Source organism: Arachis hypogaea, chromosome 1 (assembly GCF_003086295.3).
Source record: "Arachis hypogaea cultivar Tifrunner chromosome 1, arahy.Tifrunner.gnm2.J5K5, whole genome shotgun sequence".
NCBI classification, from domain to species: domain Eukaryota; kingdom Viridiplantae; phylum Streptophyta; class Magnoliopsida; order Fabales; family Fabaceae; genus Arachis; species Arachis hypogaea.
The window spans coordinates 73016950-73026571 of record NC_092036.1 but is presented as its reverse complement, the minus strand read 5'-3'; the positions used below and the strand labels follow the sequence as shown (position 1 = coordinate 73026571).

Genomic DNA, 9622 nt, shown 5'->3' with positions numbered 1-9622 from the left:
ACATACAAATCACCTCAAATCAACCTAGGGTTCCAAATAAACATAAATTCACAAGGGTTTAGTGGCTTTTACCTTTTCCCACAGATTTAATAGCAAGAATCCAAGGCTAAGCAAGGATTAAAGCAAACCTAAACATCCAAAATCAAAATAACTCATTTAATCAAAAACCTTATAAACCCAAAATTTTGAGGAGAGAAACTGAGAGGGATTCGAGCACCCAGTTTCTTATATGAGTTTTGTAGAGCTATTCACAAGGAATGCATAGCCGCAAACGGTGCGATGATCGGAGCTCTCTAGCTCAAGATATGAGCTTTGGAAGTTGACAATGAATAGTGCTCATAGGGTTTCTCTCTTCTATTTCTCAGTTGTGTGAGTGTGTTTGTTTACGTGTTATGCTGAAATGGGTTCACTTATGAACCCTTTTATATGTTGGGCTTGGGCCCAACTTGGGCCCAGTCCAACCCTTTACCATTTTTAGCCCATTCGTCCCAACTTCGGGCCAAACCTTTAAAATTAACGCCCGATTTTCCATTTCTAATGTTTTTCTAAGGTTTTTGACAGTTTTCACTTTTCTCGTGCGATACTGGGCAGACTTGAACCGTCAACTGCCGGTTCGCGATTTTTCACGTTTTTTCGTAGAAAGCACATTTTCTGACTCAAAAAGACCCACTGAGTCCAAAAATCACCATTAAATCCTCAAATTCTCTCTCTAACTTTTCGGAATCTGATTTGGGTAATTAATCACTTAATTAACCGGCTGATTAGTTGCGGTTTTTACATTCTCCCTACCAAATAAGAAATTTTGCCCTCAAAATTTGAATTACCTGAGAAAAGCTCGGGATAGTCCTTTCACATCTCAGACTCCAATTCCCAAGTGTGCTCTTCTACTCCTGCTCACTCCCAAGCAACTTTAACCAATGAAACATCCTTTCCTCGCAACTTCTTCACACAAGTATCGTCGATCCTCACTGGCGTTACTTGAAAAGTTAAGTTCTCCTTCAACTCAATTGACTCAGGCTCCAACACATGGGATGCATCCATTGTGTACTTACGGAGTTGTGACACGTGGAATACGTCATGCAAGTTAGACAGATGAGGTGGCAAAGCAACTTGATACGCCACAGGCCCAAATCTCTTTAAAATCTCAAATGGTCCTATATATCTTGGGTTCAACTTCCTAGTCTTGATTTCTCTTCCAATCCCAATTGTCAGTGTAACCCGCAGAAATACATGTTCTCCCACTTCAAATTCTAATGGTTTCCTTCTCTAATTCGCATAACTCTTCTGTCAACTTTGGGTAGTTAGTATCCTTGCATGAATCTTCTTAATGTTTTCAGTAGTCTCTGCTACTAAATCTAGGCCCAAAATACTTGCGTCACCTGATTCATACCAACAGAGTAGAGACTGGCACTCCCATCCATACAATGCTTCATACAGAGCCATCCCAATGCTCGCATGAAAACTGTTGTTGTATGCAAACTCCACCAATGGCATCTAACAGTCCCAACTCCCGGCTTGATCCAACACATATGCTCTCAGCATATCTTCCAGCATCTGAATAGTCCTTTCCGATTGTCCATCTATTTGTGGATGATATGCGGTATTGAGACATAGCTTCGTACCGAAGGCTCTTTGGAAAGTTTCCCAAAACCTTGAAGTGAATCGGGGATCACAGTCCGATACTATGCTTGATGGTACACCATGCAACCTTACTATCTCCTTGACGTACAATCTTGCCAACTCTTCCATAGAACAATTTACTCAGATAGGCAGAAAGTGAGTAGATTTGGTTAAGCGATCCACGATCACCCAAATCGCATCAAATCCCGACCTAGTCCTCGGTAAATCGGTCACAAAATCCATAGCAATTCCTCCCCACTTCCACTGAGGAATCTCAAGAGGCTGTAGCATTCCCGATGGCTTCTGATGCTTTATCTTCACTTTTTGACAAGTCAAACACTTGGATACTACTGTTGCTACATCACCGTTCATCCCAAGCCACCAAAACATCTTCTTCAGGTCATAATACATCTTCGTACTCCCGGGATGAATAGAAAACCCACTGTTATGAGCTTCCAACAATAAGTCCTGTTTTAAACTCCCAACATCTGGTATGCAAATCCTCCCCTTATATCTCCATAACCCTTCTTCATCCTTAGTGAATTCTTCGCGCCTCTTATCACCAACTGGTTGAAACAATTGCTGAAGCTTCTGCTCATCTTGCTGAGCCCTTTGTATTTCTGATTTAAACGTGCTTGAGATATGTAATTGGTTCAAACAAGCTCTTCGGGCAACTTCACCAATATCCAGCTTAAGATCTACAAACTTATCTACTAGCTCTTCTTCCTTGATTCTCATCCAAGCAATCGTTAAAGATTTCTGACTCAAAGCGTCTGCTACCACGTTCGCCTTTTCAGGGTGATAACTCAACTTGAAATCATAATTTTTAAGCAACTCCATCCACCTTCTCTGGCGCATATTTAGCTCTTTCTGATCAAAGATATACTTGAGACTCTTATGATCAGAAAAGACGCTAAACCTCACTCTGTACAAGTGGTGTCTCTAAATCTTTAGTGCAAACACAATCACCGCTAATTCCAAGTCATGAGTTTGGTAATTCACCTCATGCGATCTTAGCTGACGCGATGCGTAAGCCACCACGTTCCGGTGTTGCATCAACACGCAACCCAAACCCTTCAAAGAAGCATCACAATATACCTCAAATGGTTCATGCAGTTCCAGTAGGATTAGAACAGGTGCTGAAGTTAATCTCTACTTTAAAGTCTGAAAACTTTTCTCGCATTCCGACGTCCACACGAATGGCACTTCTTTGCTTGTCAACTTTGTCATTGGTAGCGCAATCCGGGAAAATCCTTCAATAAATCTTCGGTAATATCCGACTAAACCCAAAAAGCTCCTAACTTCCGTCATAGTCATCGATCTTTCCCATTCCATCACCGCTTCTACCTTAGAAGGATCTACAGCTATTCCTCATTTACTCACCACGTGACCTAAGAACTTTACTTCCTCCTTCCAGAACTCGCACTTTGACAACTTAGCGTACAACTTCCGCTTTTTTAAGATTTGCAACACAATTCTCAAGTGTTCCTCGTGCTCTTTTGTCGTCTTAGAGTAAACTAAGATGTCATCTATGAAAACCACCACGAATTTGTCCAAAAAGGAACGAAAGACTCTGTTCATGTAATCCATGAAAACAGCAGGTGCATTCATTAACCCAAAGGACATTACTGCAAATTTGTAGTGTCCATAGCGTGTCCTAAACGCAGTCTTAGGGATATCCTCTTCCTTCACTCTTATCTAGTTGTAACCGGATCTCAAATCAATCTTGGAAAACACTCCAACTCTTTGCAATTGATCCATCAAGTTATCTATCCTTGGTAGCGGGTACTTGTTCTTCACTATCACTTTATTTAGCTGTCAGTAATCCACACACAGATGCATTCCTCCATCTTTCTTCTTCACCAATAAAATTGGCGCTCCCCACGGTGATACACTCGGTCGAATGAACCTCTTATTAAGAAGCTCTTCCAACTGAGTCTTTAATTCTGCAAGTTCTATCGGAGCCATTCTATACGGCGCAATCGATACTGGTCTGGCTCCCGGCACCAATTCAATTGCAAATTTAATTTCCCTTTGAGGTGGGAACTCAGGGATATCTTTCGAAAATACTTTTGGAAAATCTCTAACCACCAGAATCTGATCTAAGTTCTGGGCATCACCCAACGCATTAGTAGCCAACAGAATATAACCCTGACACTCCTCCCCACTACAATGCACCATTACAGAGTTCAAGTAACACCTTGTAGCTACCACTGCTCCATTCTCTCCTTCCGGCATAAACCGAATAGTTCGTTCAAAGCAATCCAACAAAACCCGATTATTTGACAGCCAATCAAACCCCAAAATCATTTTTAGCCCCACCATGGGTAAACAGATTAAATCGTGCACAAAGTCTCTACCCTCAAGCTTGAAACCTACTTGTCTATAACCTGACCTAGTCATAACTATTTGATGCGGAGTATGCACATGCAGATCAAAAGGTAATTCTGACACTTTCAAGCCCAATTTCTCAACTTTAGCAAATGAAATAAACGAATGCGAAGCTCCAGTATCATATAATGCAAGTAAGGATTTATCACCAATTAGACATATACCTCTCATCAATGGATCCGCCTTGGAAGCATCCTTGGCATTCACAGCAAAGACTCGACCTTGATGCTGACTCTGGCCCGTATTCTGGTTCTTCCTACGAGTGCAATCCCTCGCAATGTGCGCAGGCAACCCACAATTGAAACAACCACCTAAACTAATTTTGCATGAGTCATAAGGATGGAAACGCCCACAACATACACAAGTCAAATCCAGAGAATTCTTACTCTGATTTCCTCTTCCCTTAGCATACTGAAATTGATTCTGATTATTCTTTCTAAAGCCCCCTTGGCCTTGAGGCGCATATTCTCCTTTCTTAAAGCTTTGTCCTCTCGAACGAAAGTACTTGCCACGCCCCCGACTAGAGCTCCCTCCATAAGTGTCCTTAGATGCCGCCACGGTCTTGGTATACTCTTCCACTACTCTAGCCTTGTTCACTAAGTTAGAGAAGACACGGATCTCCAAAGGAGTCACAGCAGTCATAATGTTATCCTTCAAACTCCTTTGGTACTTAACGCATCTCCAACTCTCGTAAGTCTCCTGGTCACCCTGACACACTCGAGAAAACCTACAAAGCTCTTCGAACTTGTTGGTGTACTCATCCACAGACATGGAACCTTGCTTCAGCTGCATTAGCTCCATTTCCTTTGCTTCCCTTGCAGACTTATGGAAGTATTTCTTATAGAAAGCCGTTTGGAACACCTCCCATGGAATATCGGCATTCTGAAACTGTAGCAAATGACACTCAGCTTGCCACCAGGGCTGGGCCTCTCCTGCTAGTTGATAAGCGCCAAACTCTACATATTGATTGAGGGGAACATGTTGCACTTGTAAAGCACGCTCCATACCCTGGAACCAGTGGTTCACTTCAATAGGATTTGTGGATCCTCGAAAAGTTGGCGGATGAACCATGAAGAACGTTGCCAAGGTCATCAAAACTCCTCCTGTGTTATCACTGTTACCCTCAGCATTATCATTAGCATTTCCTTCGCCATTCCCATTGCCATTTCCATTCCCGGCCGGTTGGCCCAATCTCTGCACAGCTTGTAGAGTCGCAACAATATTAGCTTCCATGGTATTAGCGAGATTCGCCATTGCCGCCATGAATTCGGCATGATTGTCACCTGATTACTCATTCCGACTTTCTCGCATTCGTGTTTGACCTCGTCCGCGAGTGGCCATGTAGGGTTCCTGTCTACACCAAATAATCAATATCAAGGTGATCAGTCTCAATATCAAAATTCTAGTGCTTCAATTATCCCAAACAGGCATTCACAAACAAGCATGTTATGCATATATATAGCAGATAACCTAATAGCATCAAATAAAAGACACACAGAATATGCAATAAAGCACAATCGGTCCATCTCTCAGGCTCACGAGGACGAACCGCTCTGATACCACTAAATGTAACACCCTAATTAGCCTAAGCCTTACCTCGCGTCGTAAAGCAAAGGTTAACCAGAGATTACAACAGTTCTAAGCTCATACATAATATATAGAAAGAGTAGTATAATCTAGAAACCTGATGAAGAATATAGCTCAAAATAGGATTTAAAAGCGCAAAGCATACTAAATCAGCTACTAACTTAAGGCACAAGATATAGATGAAATATAAACAGGATAATAGTATAATAGTGTATATTATAAGGAACTAGCCTTGACTCGCAGAGTTTAAGCCGGCTAGCCATATAGAAATATACGAAACCATACAGTGAAAACAGCTTATACAAGTTTTTGTTCTCTCATATACATGCCTCTAGGCAAACCAAAATACAAAAGGAGAGATTATAAACAAAATAAACCAAAAAGACTCCAAGAGAATTGATGAGCGGATAATTTGTACACTTTTTGGCATTGTTTTTAGTATATTTTTAGTATGATCTAGTTAGTTTTTAGTATATTTTTATTAGTTTTTAGTTAAAATTCACTTTTCTGGACTTTACTATGAGTTTGTGTGTTTTTCTGTGATTTCAGGTATTTTCTGGCTGAAATTGAGGGACCTGAGCAAAAATCTGATTCAGAGACTAAAAAGGACTGCAGATGCTGTTGGATTCTGACCTCCCTGCACTCGAAGCGGATTTTCTGGAGCTACAGAAGCCCAATTGGCGCGCTCTCAACGGCGCTGGAAAGTAGACATCCTGGGCTTTCCAGCAATATATAATAGTCCATACTTTGCCCAAGATTTGATGGCCCAAACCGGCGTTCAAAGTCACCCTCAGAATTCCCAGCGTTAAACGCCGGAACTGGCACAAGAATGGGAGTTAAACGCCCAAACTGGCACCAAAGCTGGCGTTTAACTCCAAGAGGAGTCTCTACACGAAAATGCTTCATTGCTCAGCCCAAGCACACACCAAGTGGGCCCGGAAGTGGATTTTTATGTCATTTACTCATCTCTGTAAACCTTAGGCTACTAGTTCTCTATAAGTAGGACCTTTTACCATTGTATTGAGACATCTGGGTAGTTATCTTTGTTCTGATGCTATCTTAGATCATTGGGAGACTGGCCATTCGGCCATGCCTAGACCTTGTTTTTATGTATTTTCAACGGTGGAGTTTCTACACACCATAGATTAAGGTGTGGAGCTCTGCTGTACCTCGAGTATTAATGCAATTACTACTGTTCTTCTATTCAATTCCGCTTGTTCTTGTTCTAAGATATCACTTGTTCTTCAACTTGATGAATGTGATGATCCGTGACACTCATCATCATTCTCACCTATGAACGTGTGACTGACAACCACCTCCGTTCTACCTTCGATTGGGTGAATATCTCTTGGATTCCTGATACACGATGCATGGTTGATCGCCTGACAACCGAATGCTCGCCTGACAACCGAGCCAGCCATTCCGTGAGATCAGAGTCTTCGTGGTATAGGCTAGAACTGATGGCGGCATTCAAGAGAATCCGGAAGGTCTAACCTTGTCTGTGGTATTCTGAGTAGGATTCAATGATTGAATGACTGTGACGTGCTTCAAACTCCTGAGGGCGGGGCGTTAGTGACAGACGCAAAAGAATCACTGGATTCTATTCCGGCCTGATCGAGAACTGACAGATGGATAGCCGTGCCGTGAAAGGGTGTGTTGAACATTTCCACTGAGAGGATGGGAGGTAGCCACTGACAACGGTGAAACCCTTGCTTAAGCTTGCCATGGAAAGGAGTAGGAAGGATTGGATGAAGACAGTAGGAAAGCAGAGAGACGGAAGGGAAGGCATCTTCATACGCTTATCTGAAATTCCTACCAATGAATTACATAAGTATCTCTATTTTTATCTTTATGTTTTATGCGTTTATCACCATACCCATTTGAGTTTGCCTGACTAAGATTTACAAGGTGACCATAGCTTGCTTCATACCAACAATCTCTGTGGGATCCACCCTTACTCGCGTAAGGTTTATTACTTGGACGACCCAGTACACTTGCTGGTTAGTTGTGCGAAGTTGTAGTGATCACAATTTCGTCCACCAAGTTTTTGGCGCCATTGCCGGGGATTGTTCGAGTATGGACAACTGACGGTTCATCTTGTTGCTTAGATTAGGTATTTTTTTTTCTTCAGAGTTCTTAAGAATGAATTCTAGTGTTTCAAGGTGATGTTCTTATCATCACCAAAGCTGATTGATTTTCATCAATTTAGCTCTTGAATGCAATGTCCTGCTGAAGCTTGTTCAGCCATGTCTAATTTCTTTAGACTGAAGCTTTAGACTAACATTGCATGATTCCTGGAATTCTCATTAAGAATTTTGATATCTTTATTTTTCCTTTTCACTTAATTTTCGAAAAAATCCAAAAAATTTACAAAATCATAAAATCCAAAAATATTTCTTGTTTGAGTCTAGTGTTTGACAAACCCCATTTTGAGGGTTTATCTTGTGCTAATTTCAAAGGGTTTATCAATGATTTCACACATTTTCTGCATGAAAATACAAGGACTTGCATTCCTTTCCTAGTCTTGTCTCATGAATGAAAACATGCTTATTTTGCACTAAATAGATACCTCTCTAATCTCCTCTTGATGCCATTCGATGCCGTGACTTGTGTGCTAAGTGGTTTCAGGGTATAGAGTAGGAATGGACAGGAAAAGAGAAGGAAGACGGGTACAAGGAAAGGAAGCATGAGAATTGAAGCTTTGGAAATTCCGCATGGGCGCGTGCGCGCACCTGGCGCGCCCGCGCGGATGAGAGCAACGTGAAGCCGAGACTAAGAGCCAAGCCACGAGCCGGCTTGAGTAGCGGCTAAGCCAGGATCCTCATGGACGCGTACGCGTACACTCCGCTTCCGCGCACACTCCAGAGCCGTATCCAGGGCGCGCACGCGTACCTTGCGCGTACGCGCCGATGTTCGAAAATGAATTTTTTTAAGAGTCACGTGACTTAGGCGTGGAGTTGGTTAGAGGTCCTAACTTTTGAGGAGTGCTTTGGCGGGAAAAGGCTTAAGAGGACCAAGGGGGCAAAGGTTGAGGACACTTAGTTCATTTTCTAGTTTTTGAGATATTTTGGAGTGAGTTAGTTACATTGTTAGAGAGAGAAACTCCAACTTCTCTCTAGGATTCATCAACTTCTCTCAAGCTTTTACTAGGGCTCTTCCTTATCAAAATTCTGGATTCTTACCCATTCCTTGGTGAGATCCATTGCAACCTTCATTTCACTTTGTCATGTAATAGGTTTTCTCTTCCAATTTCAAGTTGTGGTTGTAATTGTTGATATTCCTTGGATCTAGGATTCAATTCTATGATTTTTTGGATTCCATTGATATTTTGAGATTTTGATTCTCATTGTTGCTCCTTGATACTTGTTGCTAATTTCTTGTGTTGCAATATTTCTAATTTTACTTTTCTCTTCATTTCACCATGACTTTCCTTTTTGCTCATTACATGTTTGATAAAATGTCAATACTAGCTATGGAGTAGAATTTTTGTACTTGGCATAGGGTTTGGATATTGGGAGGAATTGAATAGTTATCTCAATAGTTGATTGAGAGTTAGGGATTGCTAATTGACTTGGAGTGCACTAAAGCTAGATTCCCATAAGGTGAAGCTAGGACTTGTGACTCAAGTTGATTGTTTTCATTTGATTTTCCTCTATACTTAGGGGATAACTAAATGAAGCAAGGCCTAATAGTTGTCAACATTGAATGAGCTATGAGGATAGACTTTCCAATACCAACCCTAAGTCAAGTCCCTTTTATAATTGATTGTTTGTTTCTCATTACTTGCTAAAATCTTCAAAGAACTCAACAAAGCTTACTAAATCAATAAGATGCATACTTTGGCAATTCCAAGGGAGAACGACTCGGGAGATTAATACTCTCGGATATAGATTGTAGTTTTGTTTGATGATGGATTTCGCGTTGGTTTAGACTATGCTACGATTGATCACTTGATAAATTCTATACCAACAAAAATTCATTTGTCAAAATGGCGCCGTTGCCGGGGAATTTGCTTTGTGTGCCA

At 41.4% G+C, this 9622-nt stretch overlaps 2 protein-coding genes across 2 annotated transcripts; both read right to left on the bottom strand.

Moving 5' to 3' along the window:
- Nucleotides 1-894: 894 nt before the first annotated feature.
- LOC140183606 (uncharacterized) lies at nucleotides 895-2931 on the bottom strand. The gene is made up of 4 exons (XM_072232064.1): nucleotides 2793-2931; nucleotides 1972-2240; nucleotides 1500-1651; nucleotides 895-1192 (listed from the first exon to the last, which is right to left on the bottom strand). The coding sequence occupies exons 1-4, from the start codon at nucleotides 2929-2931 to the stop codon at nucleotides 895-897; spliced, it is 858 nt and encodes a 285-aa protein (XP_072088165.1).
- Nucleotides 2932-2991: 60 nt separating this feature from the next.
- Nucleotides 2992-5274, bottom strand: LOC140183601 (uncharacterized). Its single transcript, XM_072232061.1, has 2 exons — nucleotides 3554-5274; nucleotides 2992-3193 (listed from the first exon to the last, which is right to left on the bottom strand). The coding sequence occupies exons 1-2, from the start codon at nucleotides 5272-5274 to the stop codon at nucleotides 2992-2994; spliced, it is 1923 nt and encodes a 640-aa protein (XP_072088162.1).
- Nucleotides 5275-9622: the final 4348 nt, after the last annotated feature.

What these genes read in the sequence shown, in the direction of transcription:
- LOC140183606 (XM_072232064.1), bottom strand. Translation starts at nt 2,931, where the DNA reads ATGACGGAAGTTAGGAGCTTTTTGGGTTTAGTCGGATATTACCGAAGA. An exon ending in GACGTCGGAATGCGAGAAAA is followed by an intron (nt 2,241 to 2,792) that starts GTTTTCAGACTT and finishes CGTTTAAATCAG; the next exon opens with AAATACAAAGGGCTCAGCAA. An exon ending in TCAAGCCGGGAGTTGGGACT is followed by an intron (nt 1,193 to 1,499) that starts GTTAGATGCCAT and finishes TGGGATTGGAAG; the next exon opens with AGAAATCAAGACTAGGAAGT.
- LOC140183601 (XM_072232061.1), bottom strand. Translation starts at nt 5,274, where the DNA reads ATGGCGGCAATGGCGAATCTCGCTAATACCATGGAAGCTAATATTGTT. An exon ending in CTTGCAGAATTAAAGACTCA is followed by an intron (nt 3,194 to 3,553) that starts GTTGGAAGAGCT and finishes TTACATGAACAG; the next exon opens with AGTCTTTCGTTCCTTTTTGG.